Genomic DNA, 21,612 nt, shown 5'->3' on the forward strand with positions numbered 1-21,612 from the left:
TCCTGGTGAAAAAGAAGACAAGAAAGCATGCCTGCACGGCAAGCCAGTGTTCGTGTGAGTGCCCACATGAGTGCCCACATGGCAAGCCGAATGCCTGCGCAGTGAGCCAAGTACCCGTGTGAGTGCCTGTGTTGTGAGCCGAGTGCCCACGTGAGTGAGCCAGTGCCTGCACAAGTGAGTCACATAGCAAGATGATGATGACGCAACAAAAGAAAGACAAAGGGAAGAGTCAAGGTGAAGTGCAGCAGAAACCAGAAACTGAGGTGGCACAGCTGACAGGGAACCTCTCTCCACATCAGAGGTCCCCAGGATCTAATCTCGGTGAATCCTAGAGGAGAAAAAATAAGAAGAAAAGACAAAAGAGAAATAGATACAGATGATCACACAGTGAATGGACACAGACAGCAAAAACAGCAGGGCGGGGGGAGAGGGGAATAAATAAATAAATAAATCTTAAAAAGAGAGAGAGAGAGTTTTTAATGTTTACAGTCTTAGTTCTTTGGGGACCTGCATAAAATTAGTAAAAAAGTAAAAAAAAAAAAAAAAAAAGTTTTCTAAAAATCTTTAAAGCAATGAGGTGCTAGCTGTAAGAAACTAATATGGGTAATAAGGAAATATGAAGCCATGAAGCCAAAATAAAAGGAAAATAGGAGCCTAGTGAAGTAAGTACAGAAGCTTTTATTGCCCTGAGAAAGCTGCTGTTGTCCTGGGAACATGTCCATCCTGGCACGCTTGAGCTGTCATTTTATTTAGTTTGTAGGGTTATGGGGACAGAAATTAAAACCCAGGACCCATATAAAGTGAAAAATCAATTAGGAGACCCTCTCTACAATAAATTGTCTAAAGCTTCAGAACCAGAGTGATCCACAATTATCCTACATCATTTTTTAGCCCAAATTTGTATCACCTAAGTAGTCCATTGATCCCTAAGTCTTGAGCTTGCACTAAAATAGTTCAAGGGTGATAAGTGTACAGTCATGTGGCAGAAGCACTCATAAATCTGTGGAAGAAGATTACAAAATCCTCAACTGTAAATCTAATTTTTGGAGTACAGAAACCAGTACATGGTCAAAGAAAGCCAAAAAACAACAAACAACAGAAAATAGACATGAAGACTTCAGAATTATTGACACAGACTCTGAAACAACTATGCTTACTGTGTTTAAAGAAAGAAAAGACAACCTTGAAAATAATTGCAGGGAACAGAAAACAATAAAATGTGCATATCAGATTTTTTTAAAGTAGAACTTCTAAAATTGAACAATACAATAATCAAAATTAAGATTTCATTGGATGGATTTAATATACCTGAAGAGAGAATTACTGAATTGGAAGATAGGCCAGAAGAAAGATCCCAACACAAAAGCAACCAAAAGAAGAAGAAGAAACCAACAGAAAACTTTAAAGACATAGTGTGACAAAGACTCAGACCAGGACTGGGTTCAAACTGGGCTCTGCCACTTACTAAGTGTGTGATCTTGGACAAATTACTTAACCTCTTTCTGTTTCATTTTCCACATCTATAAAATTGGAATAATAATACGACCTATCTTATATAACTATAAAGAGAATAAGGTATTTAAGCCTTATAAAGCACTATATAGGAGTATTTGCTGAATAAATAAAATCAGTTTTAATGGCGTTCCAGAGGATGATGAAACAAAGAATGGAATAGAGGTAATTTTGAAACTGTGATGGCTAAAGTTTTTCCAAAATGCTGGAAGATACCAATTACATATTCAGAAGTCTAATGACCCCTAAGCAAGATAAATAAAAGAAAGCCCACACATAGATTTCTGTTGGTAAAACTGCAGAAAACCAAAGACAGAGAAATCTTGAGAGCAGGCAGGGGGAAAAATTACCTTAAGAGAACTAAAATTGGTCTGACAGCTGATTTCTCAGTAGAAGCAGTAAAAGCTAGAAGATAATTAAAATGATATTTGAAAGTGGTGAATGGAAAAAAACAAACAAACTGAAGAAACGCCAACCTAGAACAATTTACCCTGGAAAAATAACTTTCAAGAGTAAAGATAGGGGAGTGGGAATAGCTCAGTGATTGAGCACCTGCTTCCCATGTATGAGGTCCCAGGTTCAATCTCCATTACCTCCTTTAAAAAAATTTTTTTTAAGCGTAAAGATAAAACAGGTATTTTCAGACAATTTTTTTAATTGGAAGAATTTGTCAGAATGCTCGCACTGAAGAGGATGTGTATTTTAGGCAGAAGAAAAATTAGAGTGGAAGGTCTGAGTTTGAAGAAAGGAGAACAAAGCAAATTTTAAATATATGATTGAATCTATGCCAACAGTAACCTATAAAATAGTAGAAAAATGTTTTGTGAGGATTTTAAAATATAAAGAGTTTTATAAAGCTTAACAATAATACTTGTCAGGAGAAGAATCAATATGGTTAATTATAATAATATGAAGTCCTTATATTGTCTGGGGCAGGGATAATGTTTACTTATAGACTTTAGAGCAGAGATTCTTAACCAGATTTCAGGGGGTCCATGAGCTTGAATTGAAAAAAATCAACTTATTATCTTTATTTTCTCTGATCTCTGATGTTGAGTGTCATAAAACTGTCTGCCACTACATTCTGAGAAGGGGTCCATGGTTTTCACCTGACTGGCAAAGGGGTCCATGGAACAAAAAAAGGTTAAGAACCCCTGCTTTAGAGCCAGTATCAATGCTCTAATTTCTAAGGTAACCACTAAAGAATAGAAACAAGGCATAATGTCATTGTTTACTAGTAAAAAGGAAAAATGGAATGAAACAAATTAATCAACATTAATGAATTAAGAAAGGACAGGGGAAAAATAGACCAGATGTAACACATCTGAAAACTAAAATAAGGTAGAATTTAACCCAATTATATTAACACATTAAATGTGAATGACTGAATGTTCATATTTTTAAATATAGTTTGTCGTATTAGATTTTTTTTATCCCCCCCCCCGGCTTTTTGTGTGCTGTCTGCTCTCTGTGTCCATTCACTGTGTGTTCTTCTGTGTCTGTATTTATTTTTTATTTATTTCCTACCCCCCTTGCAGCTTGTTTTTTGCTGTCTGCTCTCTGTGTCCGTTCGCTGCACACTCTTCTGCATTGTTGCTTGTCTCCCTTTTTTATTGCATCACCTTGCTGAGTCGGCTCTCCACAGTGCTAGCAGGCCGGGCGGCACTCCGCAGCATGTGGTCGAGCCTGCCTTCACAAGGAGACCCTGGGACACGAACCCAGGGTCTCCCATATGGTAGACGGGAGCCCAACTGATTGAGTCACAGCCGCTTCCCTGTCATATTAGATTTTATAAAAATCCAGCAATAAAACAAGAATACAGCTTCAGAAAGAGGATGAAAATAATAAAAGTATAGCAGAAGTTTAGTAGGACAACACTGAGTTAAAGCTGGCATAGCTATATTAGTATCAGAAAAACTACATTAGCACAGAAAATTATTAAAGATGAAAATTGTTTTATATAGCTAAGGCAGAAATACAACTACAAAGAAAAACTGACTATATGTAGTATATGGCAATAGTTTTAACATGCAGACCAAATCATCAATGGAGTTAAACAGAAGATTTGAACAATGGGATTATAAAACTTGATCTAGTAGACATACATAGAACATAACACCCAAAACACTAGACACTATATACAAAATCTTTTCAAACACATAGAAGACATTTATAAAATTAACTTTACATTTGGTTGAAAAGCAAGGTTCAACAAATTTCAAAAGGAAGTTGAGGTAGAAATCAGTAAACAATGGTAAGTAGAAAATACCTCTATGTTTTGAATTTCTAACATCAAATAATAAGAGACTACCAAGGCTCTCACCTTATACATTGCCTTGATCTAAACTACTCATTACCAAATTCTCCCATGCATTATCTATTCTATTATCTACCTCATAATCTATTCCTAATCACCTCCTCTCTTTATCCCGTGCTCAGTTCCTATGTACTGCTCATATTCATCCTTTTTTTAAAGATTTATTTTTATTTAATTCTCTATCCTCCTGTGTGTGTGGTGCCACTCCTGGGCAGGCTGTGCTTTTCTTGGTTGGGGCAGCTCCCTTGCACGTGGGGCTCCCCTACACAGGGGACACCCCTGCATGGCACCCCGCTCCTTGCGCACAGCAGCACTGCGCATGGGCCAGCTCACCACATGGGTCAGGAGGCCCTGGGTACCAAACACTGGACCTCCTATGTGGTAGGTGGATGCTGTATCCGTTGAGCCACATTCTCTTTCCTCTTATTCATCTTCCTTCCTCAGTAATGATTTATCCTCTCTCCTTGAAAACATTTGCATCTGGCCTTTCCAAGTGAACAACCCTACAAAACCCAGACCAGCTGCTTTAGGACTTAATAGCCCAAGCCCTTTAGGACCAGTTTTCGTGTAGTTTTATCCTGCTCCTACAAATAGGAAAAAAGGATACTATCTTGTGGGGACTGGGAAAACTTTTCCATTTTGTGGCAGTTTTGAATATTGTAAATTTGTTAGGTTTTCTTGTTTTTCTTGAGCTGAAATTTTTCACCCTGTAAATTGGTTCTAAATTGACCTCTTGGTTCCTAGTGTAGAATAAGTCTATTTCCTTCACCATAGCCATCAAATCTTTGAGGGCAGTAATCATCTCCTTCCTGAATCCAGATATCCTACATCCTAACCACATCTCAGTCTTCAGTTGTTTTATAGCACAGTTTTACCTCCTTACAATCCTCTCAAAATTACAGTAAAGGACAAAAATAGGGAATGGGGTGGGGGAGCAAAGATAAACAAAAGAAAGGATCAGTCCATGAAGTCCACTAAGGAATTCCAGAAAGAAAGAATAAAGAAAATGGAGAAGGAAAAGTATCTCACAGCTAAAATGAGATAAGAATGTTCATGTAAAAAAAAGGTGTATAAATTATCACCAAGTGGGGTGAGTGAAAAGAGCCACATAAGATGCTAGAAACTACCAAAAAGAAAACCCAGGTCACTGCAACAGAATGACATTAAGACTAGCATCAAAGTTTTCATTCTCAAAATGGATGTTAAAAGGCAGCAAGACGTAGCCTTCAAAGTCCAGAGGAAAATTATTTTGAACAAAGAATTCTGTACCTAGCCAAACTCTTAATCAAATGTGAAGGCAAAATAGTTATTTTCTAAACTACAAAGATAATAATTCCTCACACACCTTCCTGAAGATGTTTCAAGCACAATGTAGATGAAGATAAAAAAGGAAGGGTGGTGGGCTTGGCCCAGCGGTTAGGGCGTCAGTCTGCCACATGGGAGGTCTGCAGTTCAAACCCCGGGCCTCCTTGGCCCTTGTGGAGCTGACCTATGTGCAGTGCTGATGCACACAAGGAGTGCCCTGCCACACGGGGTGTCCCCCGCGTAGGGGAGCCCCACGTGCAAGGAGTGCACCCCATAAGGAGAGCCACCCAGTACGAAAGAAAATACAGCCTGCCCAGGAATGGTGCCGCTCACGCGGAGAGCTGACACAACAAGGTGATGCAACAAAAGAAACACAGATTCCCGTGCCGCTGACAACAACAGAAGCGAACAAAGAAGAAGATGCAGCAAATAGACACAGAGAACAGACAGCCAGGGTGGGGAAATAAATAAATAAATAAATAAATAATAAATAAATCTTAAAAAAAAAAAAAAAAAGAGGAAGATAGATATTTCAAGAAGTGCTCAGACTAATCTGAAAAGCTAATGAAAAGAAGACCTAGAAAGAAACAGGCAGTTAATGATTGAGCTCCAAGAAAATGTCTTCCAGAAAAAGGCAGGAATTCCAGACAGATAACATGAGAAATAGACTAGAAATTATTAGCTATATGGTGAAGAATATTTATGTGTGTATATGTATATACATATACCCACAAGAAAAAATAAATCAAATTCCAAGAAAAAAAATATTTCTCTATTGGCAAAATATAAGAAAGGAAAATCCATGTGAAATAGCAGGAGTCTCCTTTGAGTGGCACGGTGGTCATATCATTGTAGCTGTAAATAAGGAAATATAATTTTAGTACCCTTTCTGACCCTTCTGTGAATAGTATTTATGTTGTCATAATAATAAAAACAGCTTAATAGTTTTCAAGTTGTAAAATCAGCATTATTATAAAGTGTTTTATATTACATTTTATAGTAGTAATTATGTTTACCAAACTAAGTGTAATTGTTATCCATATTTAGAATATTGAAGTGAAGGTTTAGCTAATACAAGTTGGAAAAGGTAGAGGTATTAATAACCTTATATAAACTGAGTATTCAAGAGAAATTATTGAAGGTGGGATAAAAAGATTTTTAAATTATTTAAAATTACAAAAATTCTCAGTAGAAAAACTAAAACTGAAAATATTACTACCAAAATTTCCAGACAGGTAGGAGATGGGGGAGGTATGATAAGTGAATTAAAATCTCATTTACCATTGCAAAAAAATAAATAATGGCTGAACTCTATGAATCCAGAAATACTAGTAGATAATCTTAATATTGATAAATCAATAAATGAGTATTATCACATTATCTAGCAAATTGGGGTAACCACCAGAAGAACTTTACAAGAGTTTGAATTGATAGTAAATGACCAGATTTTGTCCATAATAGTGTTAAGATATTGCCTGGCTCCACTGACTGCAGCTCTTTTATATTTCCAAGGGTCATCTTGCTCACTATGTTTATACTTTCTAACCATGCAGGATAATTTTTAAAGCTGCCAAGTTCTGTAATTTTTCTTTATCATGCTATCCAGGTACAAAAAAAGCCAGACAAAATTAAGGAAGATATTCTTAGTGATAAAGATGAAAAAAGGAAAGGAATGTGGGATTCCATTAAAAGGTAATTAATAATAAATATTTTAACACATACCAGTAGATCCATTACAAGTCTACAATGTGGAAGGACTGCATATGGTAAAAATTTAAGTAAAACAGGGAGCGAATGTGGTTCAAATGGTTGAGTTCTGAGCTCCCACATGGGAGGTCCCAGGTTCGGTTCCTGGTGCCTCCTGAGGGAAAAAAAAACAAGCAAAACAAATGATAAAACCAACTCAGGGAAGTCGATGTGGCTCAGTGGTTGAGCACCAGCTTCCTATATATGAGGTCATAGTTTCACTTCCCAGCCCCTGGTACTTCAAAAAAAAATTTTTTTTTGTTTTGTTTTAAGTAAGATTCTTTCCTATAGTCGAGGAATTAGAATCTAAATTTTAATAATACAAGATAGGAAATGAAAGCTGTAAGATGGCTGAAAATAAAATCCTATACAAACCAAAGGAGGAAAGGGTTATATCCATTTAGGTTGAACATCAGGAAATACTCCTTGTAAAAGTGTGTCACTAAGATGTATTTGAAAGGATGGACAGGATTTCAAAAGTCAGAAATAGAGAAGTGTACTTTCCAGGTGAAGGTACCTAATTACATAAAGTCAAAAGACTGGTATGTTTGAGGAACAGAAAGTTGCTCATCTTAGCTGAGGCATTGGATATCAGAGGGAATCTATAGGGAGGTTGAGACCTATATTAGTTAGATTGTTGATCAAATATCTAAAGAGCTCAGGAGTAAAGCTGGCTTTGAGCATTCAGGAGAACAGTATTTCTACTATTTTCTATGCCTGCTTCATTTTCAGCAGGCTTTTCCAAGTGAAAGTTTACCATCTGGAAGCAGATGTGGCTCAAGCAGTTGAGCTCCTGCCTTCCATGGGGGCAGTCCCAAATTCAGTTCCCAGTGTCTCCTGAAAAAAACAAACAACAAGCAAAACAAACCAAAAAAGAGTTTAAAAAAAAAAAAGTTTACCATCTCCAGTGGGAACAGTTTTCCCCTTTCTAAAATACTAAGAGCTCCAAGACTGATTCATTGGTCCAGCTAAAATCATGTGCCCCAAACTGAATTGATTACTGTAATCTCTGATTGACCAAGGTTAGATCATATGCCTAAATCTAGATTTGATGGGAAGACCTGCCCCTCCAAAAAGAATTAAACTGGGAAAGGAATGATTCCAGAAAAAGAACAGGTTGCTGTTACTAGAAGAAGGGGAATGGATGCTGGACGGGCAAAAACAAAAGCTTGTTTAATAGGCAGGGAGGTAGATAAATTTTGAAATTACCTCAAAATAAAACGTTTGAAAACAAAACAAAAGCTGTCTTCTATAGACCTCAAAGTAGAGAAAATTAAAAGCCCATTTAGAGTTTGAACTTAATTCGAATTATGATGTAGAACCATTGATCATTTTGATCAGGGATAAAGACACTGCTTAAGAAATAGGAACTTTAAGCCAAATAGATTCAGGGACCTAAGCATACCTTGTTATACAAGTCAAAAGTACTCCTGCCATTTTTTATTTTGCTCAGTTTAGGCACCTTTTTCTATATTTGACTCCTTACTAGATAAGAAGAATACAGTCACTGTGTGTGCATTTGAACTATTAATAAAGAATGGGTCACACTTGACTCATTCAGAGACTATTTAAAGGGTAGATATATTTGAGCAGAAACTCAGTATATTTAAGAATATCTATCCAAGAGCTTCCACTAAAACTACAATGTAGAGGCAAGAATGAATAACGATAACTATTAAACTATAGTATAGCCATTTGCTGCATAAAAAGGATACCAAAAACGAATGCTTCGTTAGAAAAAGAGAGGACACATTTTTGGTGTGTTCTCCAGATACATAAGTATTATACTTTATACTGCTTTCATTCTTTTTATCTTAGTTTTAATCCTAATTTAGAGTGCTTTTTTCCCTCCACTGTATCAACTGAGTTTTTCTTATTTTGGCAATTACAATAACAATAGATTTGAAAAATACTTCTGCCAGACATATTCCATTAATGATTACAAGTTGTTTAGTTTTCCAAATCTTAATCATTCTAAATCTCCATGTGTAAAATGAGATTTTTAAGTAAGTAAATTTTAAAAGGAAAAAGAACAATAAAATATGCATTACAAATACCACCAAATTAATGATAAAGTCATTTTTTATGTGAAACAGGCCATATCAAAGACTGGTCTGGCTCTGTAAAGTAGTGAAAATGACAACTGGGCCCAGATTAAGCAAGAGTGATATAAATCAGTGAGTAGACATACCTCCCCAATTTTCCTTTTGTTCTTCATGGAAACAAACCCAAGTACAAAGCTCTCGGTAGCCCAAATGGAGTGGAGAATACACTTGGTCAGGGGAACTCCAAATTATAAACCCCTTTTTTATAACTTTTTAGCTTGTGGGAGCCATTTTACCTACCTTATTACACCACATAGGAATTCTTGCTGAGCCGTAGTTAAACACTTATACATTTTGTTTCTTCCTGCATTATTGGCCTATTTGACATTTCAGAATATTAGATATGGCCATGATATGCCATAACTAGTAACTTTTGGCCACTCACAAAGATGTAGAGATATTACCTAGTCAATATGGAGCCATGTTTGCATTTCACTATAAACATATAAAACCATGAAACATAAAGCAGTATTTATTGCCACATGTTTTTAATATCAATAGTTCATAATTGTCAGGATAAAAGCATATTTACAGTTTAATAACTTCATTTTGAGAGGCATTTCTATTTCTGTTGTTTATCATATTTGTATTTTTATTTAGGTATGTAAAGTTTGCAGATGTATATTAAATTCAGTTACTATTTTTTATTCCAAGTTTCACAATAAGGTTGCATAAAGAAGACAAAAAGGAAACAGACATTCTAAACATTTTTTCAGTTGCTTCTGGACATTTATATGAACGCTTTTTGAGGTAAGTTTATTTTTTATTTAATGTTTTAGAGGGTAGTACATCTACATGGTTCAAAGTTCAAAAAAAATAAAGTAGTATCTGGTGAGAAAAACTCTCACCTGTTTTCTTGGTACCTGGTTCCCTTTCCCATAGGAAACAAATCATTTTCTTTTATATTCTGCCAGAGATATCTTATGCATATACAATAGAAACTCACTTTATGCAACCAATAAGTTCCACGACCCTTCACATTAGTTAAAAATTGCACATAATAGTGAACCCCATTATTTAATAAAATATTATACCTATCACACATTTTTAATAAATCACTCTAGTAACAATAAATTTTTAAAAATTAATCATAGAAACAATTTTTTAAAATTTTAATTCTCTCTTTTTGATTGTCAGTCACATATACCTGAATTCACATGTGCTGAATTCATGTAAAACAAGGTTCTACTGTACAAGCAAATATATGTATTTTTTATTCTTAACTCTTCTTTATCCAAATAGTGACAATGTAGTACGTGCTCTGCACTTTGCTTTTTTTTTTTCACTTTATGAGGTAAGTTGTAAAAATCTTTTGAAATCTCATAACTTTAATTTGGAATATTAGTTTTCTTTCAGGCTAGAATATACATATATACATATATATTATAACAAGATAATATTTGAGAAACAGACTGTAGTGAAGTTTCACTTTCCAGTGAGGAAATATCCTGTTTTTTTGAAAAAAAAATAGGAGTAGAGTAAGGAGGAAAGCATATTTGCAAACTACAAAGAAGTCTTTTATACAATTTGTAGAAGAAACACAGGAAAAACCTCAAAAATGTTTGTAATGTTAATATTTTTAAATGGAAGTTTAAATACATTTTTATCCTCTCCATTCAGAAGTTTAGGATGGCAACACAAGTGAATACCTAGTGAATTTATCAACATAGATCACTCAACCCCTCAAGTTTTATGGACCTAGTATTAATTACACAGTAATAGAGCCAGAATTTTAATCTAATTCAGCTAATTCAAATTTTTCACTTCTATGCATGTCCATAAATGACCACAAAATTGCCTCTAGTATTGGTTTTGGAGTTACAAATAAATTTTAGCAAGTAGACAAATTTGCAGATGTGGACTCCATGTGGCATATTGACATTTATACATTACATATCTGGTGGTCACCTATTATATTTGGAGATATTTTAGTCTGTTAGTCCATAATTCATAGTGGAAAACTTTTAATTAATGCCTTAAATATTTGAAAGTCTTAAGTAGTTTGAACTCCTATTAATTTTATCTTATAATGTGCTTTATGTTCTCTAATACAGAATCATGATGCTTTCTGTTTTACGTAACACTAAAACACCAGTGAAATTCTGGTTTCTAAAAAACTATCTCTCACCAACATTTAAAGTAAGTATCTTGACCTTTTTGTTATTATAAAATAGTATTTGAATTGTAATTCTTTTTCTCAATGAAGTTTATAAAATATTTCTCTTTTTAGAATGAGCCTTTTCAAATGTATATTTACTCAAATGACTATTTTTAATACATGTCTAAAGTTTGGTACTTAGTATTTTTTATTCTAATTTAAGAAACAGCAGTTTTTATTTAAAGAAGAGTTTAAAGGAAAAGGACAGGAGCCAGGTTATTTTTAAGTAAATGGAAATCAGAATGATTAGTGATTTTTTCATGATATAATAATGAATAACTAAATAAAATTTGGGAATGAAAAAATTATACAGATTATCAATAAAAAGAATTAGATTCTGTCACATTTTACAAAAATGGGAAGGAACAATAGTGTTAAGAAATTATGGGGAAGTGGATTTGGCCCAAAGGATAGGGCATCTGCCTACCACATGGGAGGTCCGTGGTTCAAACCCCAGGCCTCCTTGACCCATGTGGACCTGACCCATATGCAGTGCTGATGTGCGCAAGGAGTACCCTGCCATGCAGGGGTGTCCCTGCGTAGGGGAGCCCTATGCGCAAGGAGTGTGCCCCGTAAGGAGAACCGCCCAGCGCAAAGAAAGTGCAGCTTGCCCAAGAATGGCGCCGCACACACGGAGAGCTGAAGCAACAAGATGACGCAACAAAAAGAAACACAGATTCTCGGTGCTGCTGATAAGGATGGAAGTGGTCACAGAAGAACACACAGTGAATGGACACAGAGAGCAGACAACTGGAGGTGGGGGGAAGGAAGGGGAGAGAAATAAATAAAAAAATAAATCTTTTAAAAAAAAATTATGTAGGGGGGGCAAGTGGCGTCTGAGTGAGTGCACCTTATAATCTCTCCTGCAAAGAAGCGGCTGAGTAGGGTTGGAGTCCTGCTGGACTGGGCTGTTTCAGGTGTTTGCAGGGCAGGAGGTGTCTGTATGTCGATTTGGTGGGACGGTGACAGAGGAGATTCTTGTAAGAGGTAGAATTTTGGGTCTCTTTCATGGAGGTCAGGGTCGTGCACGGGACCCTTCCCCCTGGGGCTGGCGGCCTGACGGCAGCGATTCCTGGAGGCTTTATATGCTGGGAAGTTCCCAAGCCCTGAGTGGGCTGTTTCGGGGGCTTGCAGGGCGGGAGGTGTCTGGAAGTTGATTTGGTGAGACAGTGATGGAGGAGATTTCTTGCAAGAGGTGGAATTTTGAGTTTCTGAATCGGAGGTCAGAGGTTCTGGCTGGAACCCCTCCCCCTAGGGCTGGCGGCCAGGCCGCGGCGATCCCTAGGATCTTTGTCATGTGGGGGGTCCCCAAACCCTGAGCAGGCTGTTTCAGGGGCTCGCAGGGCAGGAGGAGTCTGGAAGTCGATTTGGTGAGACAGTGACAGAAGAGATTCTTGCAAGAGGTGGAACTTTTGGTTTTTGACAAGGAGGTCAGAAGTCCTAGGAAGAACCCTTCCATCTAGGGCTGGCAGCCTGTCCGCAGCAGTCCCTGAACTCTTTGTAGTGCAGCGGCACCACCAACAGGCTGTTTTGGGGGCTTGCAGGGCAGGAGGTGTCTCGATGTTGAGTTGGTGACACAGTGACAAAAGAGATTCTTGTGAGAGGTGGAATTTTGGGTTTCTGACACGGAAGTCAGAATTTGCAGATGGAAATCAGAGTTTGCAGATGGGACCCCTCCCCCTAGGGCTCATGCCCAGCTGCGGGGATCCCTGAAGGCTGTGTTGTGCTGCGGTGCTCCCAAGCCCCCTGTTAACCAGATGTGTAGTTCCCAGGTCTGTGTCCCCTAAACCCTGATGGCCCATGCTCCAGAGACTCACATACCTTGAGTCTGCAGTATCACAGATTTCCCATCCCTGAATCCACCGCACCCTGAGGTCAATCTGAGGTCCTTGATTATCCTAGCTCTCGGCATTTGTGTGCTTTTTTCTTTTTTCTTTTTCTTTTTTGTCTTGGTTGCTAATATTGTATTATCTCCTGGTCTTTTCTACCATTTTATCCCCCAAGGTCCTTTTTTGTTTATTTAGTTTCTTTTCTCCTTTTCTTTCTCTTGCTTGTTTCCCTCCCTTTTCTTTGCCCACCCCCTTTTTTTCCTCCCTTTTCTTTTCTTTTCTTTTTATTCTTATTTTATCTTCTTTTATTTCTATAATAGGTGCTGCAGGGAGCGCTTCACATTTGCTGTGTTTCCTCATCCTCCATTTCCTCTTTTCTGTGTTAATTGATTTTGGCCACCTACACTATCCCCTTTCCCGCACATCTTATTTTTTTTTTTTTTTTAAAGATTTATTTATTTATTTTAATTTCCCCCCTCCCCTGGTTGTCTGTTCTTGGTGTCTATTTGTTGCGTCTTGTTTCTTTGTCTGCTTTTGTTTCTTTGTCCGCTTCTGTTGTTGTCAGCGGCACAGGAAGTGTGGGCGGCGCCATTCCTGGGCAGGCTGCACTTTCTTTTCACGCTGGGTGGCTTTCCTCATGGGCGCACTCCTTGCGCGTGGGGGCTCCCCCACGCGGGGGACACCCTTGCGTGGCACAGCACTCCTTGCACGCATCAGCACTGCGCATGGCCAGCTCCACACGGGTCGAGGAGGCCCAGGGTTTGAACCGCGGACCTCCCATATGGTAGACGGACGCCCTAACCACTGGGCCAAAGTCCGTTTCCATCCCGCACATCTTATTATCCTCCATCATCTACTGTCTCTCTTACATTTCACCTCCCTTTCCTAAGCCCCCAAATAGTCTGACTTTTAATTTCTAATACCTTTATTCTGTTTTCTGTCTTTTATCCACTCTTGATATTATTGTCTTTCTTTTCTCTTTCCCTCTCTCATGAAAACACTGGCTTTTTAATTCATACTATATTCCTTCCCATATTCAGTTGATTGTCTCTTTATAGGTACTCTGCTTACTGCTATAACTCTACACTGCTTACATGAGTCTAATATCCATTCTCCCAAATCTCACATTGTTGCTCTGTTAACATTTATTACCAATACTACTTTACACATTTTCTTTTCTTATTTTGCTTTCCCTGGCCCTAATATTTTCCTTCAAAGTGAACTTAGCCAGCAACAAGAAAATAGAGTAAGAAGAACAAAGTGACAAGAGAAGACATAACATGCAAGAACAACAACTAATTAATCCCCAAGACTAGACAAAGAAGCTAAGGAACTGTTTAAACCGGTCAAGATAAAATGATGACCAGACAACAACAAAACACTACAAACCAAACCAATAATCAGGAAAACATGGCTGAATCCAATGAAAAAACTAAAAACCAGTAAGGGGAGCAGAACATCGGACAAGTAATTAAAGATCTCAAAACATATATTAGAGACCAACTTAATGAAGTAAAGGAAGAAATTAACAATATGAAGAAAACACTTGGAGAGGAAATTGCAGACATATGCCAAAAGATAACAGATATGATGAGGGTGAACACCACAGTTCAAGAAATAAAAAATACACTCTCAGCAAATAGCAGATTAGAAGAGGCAGAGGAGAGAATTAGCGACGTGGAAGACAGTACATCTGAAATCAAAGAGATAGTAGAACTGATCGATAAAAAGATAGAAAAAATCCAGATAGGACTTAGGGACCTGAATGACAATGCAAAACACACAAGCATATGTATTATAGGCATCCCAGAAGGAGAAGAGAAGGGAAAGGGGACAGAAGGGGTGTTGGAGGAAATAATGGCTGAAAACTTTCCAAATCTACTGAGAAAGATGAATGTACATGTCCAGGAAGCACAACACACCCCAAACATCGTAAATCCGAACAAGCCCACCCCAAGACATATACTTGTCAAATTATCCAATGCCCAAGACAAAGAGAAAATTCTAAAAGCAGCAAGAGAAAAGAAAACCATCATATACGAGGGAGGCTCCATAAAATTAAGTGTTGATTTCTCATCTGAAACCATGGAGGCAAGAAGACAGTGGTACGATATAGTCAAGGAACTAAAAGAAAAAAATTTCCAACCAAGAATACTCTACCCAGCTAAGCTAGCATTCAAAAATGATGGAGAGTTCAAAATATTCACAGATAAACAGAAATTGAAAGAGTATGCCAACAAGAACCCTACCCTTCAAGAAATAATAAAGGGAGTTCTGCAGGAAGAAAGGAAAAAACAGGAGAGGCAGAGCTGGAGGAGAGTGTAAGAGCAACAAAAAAGACAAAAGGAGAAGGAAAAAAACAAAATATGACAAAACAAGTCCAATCAAAATATGGCTAACATAAATAATTCTTTGAAAGTAATAACACTGAATGTCAATGGATTAAACTCACCTATCAAAAGATTCAGACTGGGAGAATGGATAAGAAATATGACCCATCTATATGCTGTCTACAAGAAACACATCTTAGACCCAGGGATTCATTGAGTTTGAAAGTGAATGGTTAGAAAACAATCTTACAGGCAAACAATAACCAAAAAAAGGCAGGAGTAGCTGTATTAATATCAGACAAAATAGACTTTAAATGTGAAACAATTGTGAGAGACAAGGATACTACATATTAGTGAAAGGGACAATCAAGAAGAAAATAAAAAGATAAACAACCCATTTAAAAAATGGGAAAAGATTTAAACAGACACTTCTCCAAAGAAGAAATACAAATGGCTAAAAAGCCCATGAAAAAATGCTCCAAATCTCTAGCTCTCAGGGAAATGCAAATCAAAACTACAATGAGATACCATTTTACTCCCATAAGATTGGCAGCTATGAAAAAAACAGAAGACTACAAATGCTGGAGAGGATGTGGAGGAATGGAAACACTCATCCACTGCTGGTGGGAATGCAGAAGGATCCAACCATTCTGGAGGACAGTTTGGCAGTTTCTCAAGGAACTAGCCATAGATTTGCCATATGACCCAGCAGTTCCACTGCTGGATATATACCCAATAGAACTGAAAACAAGGACACAAACCGATATATGCACACCAATGTTCATAGCAGCATTGTTCACTATTGCCAAAAGTTCGAATCAACCCAAATGGCCATCAACAGATGAATGGATAAATAAAATGTGGTATATACATACAATGGAATACTACTCGGCTTTAAGAACAAATACACGTGATAACATGGATGAATCTTGAGAACCTTATGTTGAGTGAAGCAACCCAGGCATTGAAGAACAAATACTACATGACCTCAATGATATGAAATAAGTAAACCAAGCTGCCTCAGAGAGCTAGACACTGGATGACAGGCTTACAGGAAATTGGGAGGTAGAGGAAGGATGTAAGCTGACACCTACATGGGTGAAATCTATGATAAGCTGGAGAACTGTAGTTGGTGCTGGGGCTTAATATATACTCAGGGAATCTGAATCTCTGGACTGACCATATGATAGCCAGGCCCTGAGCCTCAACAGACTTCAGCTCCTACACTCTGGTTTGTTGGACTTACCCCACTCAGCTAACATGGAGTTGAAGAAGGTCAACCACCACACCAGGGAGCAAGAGTGCCTACAACTGAAAGCAGGAGGATTGCATCCAGCATCCATGTGGAATCTAAGCCCCCTCTTGATATAGATGTGGAGTGGACACAACTCTTCCAAGGTCCACAGGATGGAGGAATAGAATATGGATGAGAGTGGACTTACTGATATTCTATTCATGAACTATTGTGAATAGTAATCGAAGAAAATGTGGCATTGGTGTGGAGAAAGTGGCCCTGGTGGCTGCTGGGTGTGGGGAATGGGAGGAAGAGATGAGATGTGGAGGCGTTTTTGGGACTTGGAGTTGTCCTGGGTGATGCTTCAGGGACAGTTACCAGACATTGTATATCCTCCCATGGCCCACTGGATGGAACATGGGAGAGTGTGGGTTACGATGTGGACCATTGACCATGAGGTGCAGCAGTGCTCAGAGATGTATTCACCAAACGCAATGAATGTCTCATGATGATGGAGGAGAATGTTGCTGTGGGGGGAGGAATGGGGTGAAAGGGGTGGGGAGTATATGGGGACCTAATATTTTTTTAATATAATATTAAAAAAACAAAGACAAAAAAAATTATGAAAACTATACCATCGAAAATAGTTTCATAGTACTGATAACAAGAAGTTTATTTTATCTTTATGAATACATTGATTAGGATGGCAGTCTGGTACTATGATCTGAGGCTTTTTATATTTAGCAAGTTTTTGTTTTTCTGGGGTTTTTTTGTTTTGTTTTTTATGATTTATTTTATTTATTTCTCTCCCCTTCCCCCCTGTTGTCTGCCCTCTATGTCCGTTGGTTGTGTGTTCTTCTGTGTCCGCTTACATTCTTGTCAGGAGGCACCAGAAATCTGTGTCTCTTTTTGTTGCATCATCTTTCCACGTCACCTCTCCGTGTGTGTGGCACCACTCCTGGGCAGGCTGTGCTTTTTTCGCACAGGGTGGCTTTCTTTGCAGGGTGCACTCCTTAGCGTGGGGCACCCATACACAGGGGGCACCCCTGCATGGCACAGCACTGTGCGTGGGCCAGCTCACCACACAGGCCAGGAGCCCTGGGTATTGAACCCTGGACCTTCCATATGGTAGGTGTGTGTTCTATCAGTAGAACCACATCCGCTTCCCTTTAGCAAGGTTTCTGATGGCCGCATCTGTTATTCTTTACATAGCCCCACATTCCTGCTGCAAAGTATAACCTAGTTCTTTCTATTCTCACTGCAAATTAATCAGATTCCATGAAAATTAGAGTCTCATTCAACAGCAGTTCAAAGGAGTCCTCTTTTTCTATATCAAAGCACCAGTAAAAGTAGAAGTAAAAATAGCCAATGATTTTCTTACTGTTGGCAGGTACTTTACATACATTATTCAGTTGTTCTAAATAGCAGTCCCATTTTGCAAGTATATTCCAAGAAATTGTATTAGTCACCCAAAGGGGTTGCTCATGGAAAATACCAGAAATTTGTTGGTTTTTATAAAGGGTATTTATTTGGGTAGAAAGTTACAGTTACCAGGCCATAAAGCACAAGATACCTCCCTCAACAAAGTTTATTGCCACATGTTGGAGCAAGATGGCTGCCAGCATCTGTAAGGGTTCAGGCTTCCTGGCTTGCCTCTCTCCAGTCTCAGCTGCTCTGTTATCTCCACAAGGCCAGCTATAGACTATTAGTTGAATGGCTTGTTTCTCTTCCCAGGGGCCTTCTCTCTCTCCTCACAATTAAGCTCCTCTGTGTGCTTACTTCCTGGGGCTCCAGGAAGACTCCAGTCTCCCTTCTCTGCAATGCAGTTCCTCTGTGAGTCCCTGCCCACCAAGGAGTGACTCAATGTTCTACTGTCATGGCCCAACTAAAGCCTTAATCATTATTTAATCAAGTAAAAATAAAACCTCTGAATCCAATACACTCTAATATGCCTAGAGGAAAAGAACAGTTTACAAACATAATCCAGTATTTCTTTTTGGAATTTATCAATAATATCAAACTGCTACAGAAATTGAGACTCAGAAATTAAGTAACAGATCTGCACCATTTGGGGTGTCCCCAAGACTAACCTTGTGGAGGAACTTCCCAGTTAGGGAAGTTCACCTGAGCCTTGGTGTCCAGAGTTTTTGTTAGTGGTTGACTACATAGACGTGGCTGATGACCATCCTGGCAAACCTTAATCTCCAGCCCCTCCAGAGGTCAAGCTACTGCCATTTGGGCCAAGACCCCACCATCCATAAATCACATTGTTAGCGTGGCCTAAAACTTCCAGGTAAACAAAAACACTTATCAGATAGGACATTATTCCAAGGGTAGAAGTTATCTTCTAGGAGCTGCTGGCAAAGGCCCAAGCCTCACTTTGGGCAAAGTTAATCCTTTTAAGTACAAGACAAATAGCTAATTAGGAACATAGCTGAGATTTGAACCCAGGCATTCTCATGTCAAAGCTAAGGTGATTAACCTTTATGTACCAGCCCATCTGACTTTCCCTACTGCCAACACATCCTCCTATGCTTATTTGGAAATAGACAAACACACACACACACACACAAAAGAACCCATACTATAGACAAGAAGTCATAATACTTTGTTCCTACACTGCATGAGCAGATCTAACTATATAAACTAAGGTAAAACAATCTATTTAAATATTCCCTTATCAGGAAATGATGTCATTTACTAGAATAATAGTGCTGTTTGGATAAAAGTACTGCTTCACTGCAAAGCTCAAAATAATACCATATAGAAATAAGGTATTCCTTCTTTGGGTAATTTGTTCCTTCCACTCAAATTTTTTTAATCATCTTAAAATTCCTTTTACTGAAATAGTAGCATACAGAAAAGTATACAAATCAGGTACAAATGTAAAACAGCTATATAACTAGCACTCAGATCTAGAAATAGAAATTACTTATACCCTAAACCCTGTACCTACAGTTTTTTAAAAAATTACATCATCTGTTCCTTCAAATCTTTCCTGAAGTCGCAACTACTTTAGTGATCCTATCCTGACCGTACCTTGTAAAATTACAATCCCTCTGTATTAGTCCGCCAAAGGTGTGCTGATGCAAAGTATCAGAAATCTGTTGGCTTTTATAAAGCCTATTTATTTGGGGTAGAAACTTACAGTTATAAGGCCCTAAAGAGTCCAACTCAAATACCATTAGAGGTTCTTCCTCACCAAAACCTGTTGCCACATGTTGAAGCAAGAGGATGGGTGCTTCTTCTTTCCTCTTAAGGCTCCGTGGGCCTATCATCTTCTGATCTCAGCTGTAGGCTGGAGGGCTCAAATCTTTCTGGGCTCAGCTGCTGTGTTCTCTTCACAAGGTCAACCACAATCTGTCAGACGAATGGCTCACTCTGGGGCCCCAGGATCAAGTTCTCTCATCTGCCATGACTATGGAGTGCTTTGTATTCCCCTGTATCTTCTTCTTCATATCTGTTTCCCTGTCTTCTTCATTGAGTATCCATTTATGTAGCCCACAAAGGGGCGAGGGACTCAAACTGTTTTGCCCTAATGATGTGGTCAAATCAAAGCCCTAATCTTGATTTAATCAAGTAAATGTAAAGCCTTTGAATTTAAATCAAACAAATGTATCATGCCCAGAGGAACAGACCAGTTTACAAATAACAGTCAATGTCTCCTTTTGGAATTCATAAAAAATATAAACTGTTATACCCCCCTTATCTATAACTCTATTCCCTTTCCCTTTTTATTTTTCTCCATTTCATCACCTTCTATAGATAGCTTAATAATTTCATTTATTTTCTATCACCTCTAAAATGTAAACCTCATGAGGGCCACAATTTTTAACCATTTTATTCAATACTAAATCTCGAGGGTCTAAAACAGTATCTGGCACATAACCCATGCTTAGTGAATATTTTTTAATACATAGTTGTTGAAAATAGAAAAAAGGTCTGTGTTTCAAATTTCTCCTAATATTTGAAAAAATTTTCAAACCAAAGCAATGATTCAGCAGAGTCATAATTCTAAACATAAGAACCGTAATTTCAGCATTCCAATTCGTAGATAAAGGTGATGCTTTCATTGAGAAGCATATTTTAAGTTTCCATTGTTCACACAAGAGCAGGGTTAAAAAATTAAGCTTAGTATTACTAGCAAGCAACTGGCTAAAGATGAGACAGAAAGGAAATTCTATCTGTGCTAACCTATCTTTCCTTCCTCCTTTCCCATCTTACCTCTCAATTTGTAGGTTCTTGTACCAAACTTAACCAACAGTGTATTTCTTTAACAATTCTGGTTTAAACAGGAAATAAGACAACTCTAATCCTGTAAGATGACACTGAATCAAGTATTCAGAGCACAATAACTGTATTGTCTTTTTAATTCTTGAATTAAATAGTCAAAAATCTGAAACAGGAAACCAGTGTAGAGAATCCAGTTTATCAATTTATAACTCATTTTGTGACTTTTTTCTGTGTACCTTTTCCTCTTTGCACCTCTGACAAACTAACACATTGACATACACATAAACTGTTTTATGCATAGATGTTCTAAGATTCAGAGCCTTTTTTATTTGAAAGTCAAGCTTCTCAAGTTAAATAAATAACAAAAGTAGAGAACATTCATCTAACTTAATAAACTTGGTAGTTAATGCAATATACCTATTTTTAATAATATAGACTTCTCTGTATACTTATATTTTTGTCAACATTTTTATATTTCCCTGTTAATAGATTAACTTTTACATTTTACCCATTAGTTTATAGCAATTTATAATAAACTTTCACTTTTAAAATGTTAATTTTTTTTCTAAAACAAACTGCTGTCTCTTCCTTGAACATACTATTTGATTTTGTTTGTTTGTTTGTGTATATGTTTTTAGGAGGTGATTCCTCACATGGCTAAGGAATATGGATTCCAGTATGAACTAGTCCAATATAAGTGGCCCCGTTGGCTTCATCAACAGACTGAAAAGCAAAGGATTATTTGGGGTTACAAAATTCTTTTTCTTGATGTCCTGTTTCCTCTAGCAGTGGACAAAATCATTTTTGTTGATGCTGACCAGGTAATAAGATTAACTGTTGTTT

General features: G+C 37.7%; 1 protein-coding gene across 1 annotated transcript in view; it reads left to right on the forward strand.

The window, feature by feature from the left end:
- The window catches only part of UGGT2 (UDP-glucose glycoprotein glucosyltransferase 2), a 287,143-nt gene that overhangs the window by 222,281 nt on the left and 43,250 nt on the right, over positions 1 to 21,612 (forward strand). The window contains exons 31-34 of the mRNA XM_004463565.5: positions 6,741 to 6,826; positions 9,640 to 9,735; positions 11,040 to 11,124; positions 21,408 to 21,590. Of these exons, the coding sequence (XP_004463622.2) occupies positions 6,741 to 6,826; positions 9,640 to 9,735; positions 11,040 to 11,124; positions 21,408 to 21,590 (450 nt within the window). The remainder of the gene's footprint in view (positions 1 to 6,740; positions 6,827 to 9,639; positions 9,736 to 11,039; positions 11,125 to 21,407; positions 21,591 to 21,612) is intronic.

This window comes from Dasypus novemcinctus, chromosome 15 (assembly GCF_030445035.2).
Source record: "Dasypus novemcinctus isolate mDasNov1 chromosome 15, mDasNov1.1.hap2, whole genome shotgun sequence".
NCBI lineage: Eukaryota > Metazoa > Chordata > Mammalia > Cingulata > Dasypodidae > Dasypus > Dasypus novemcinctus.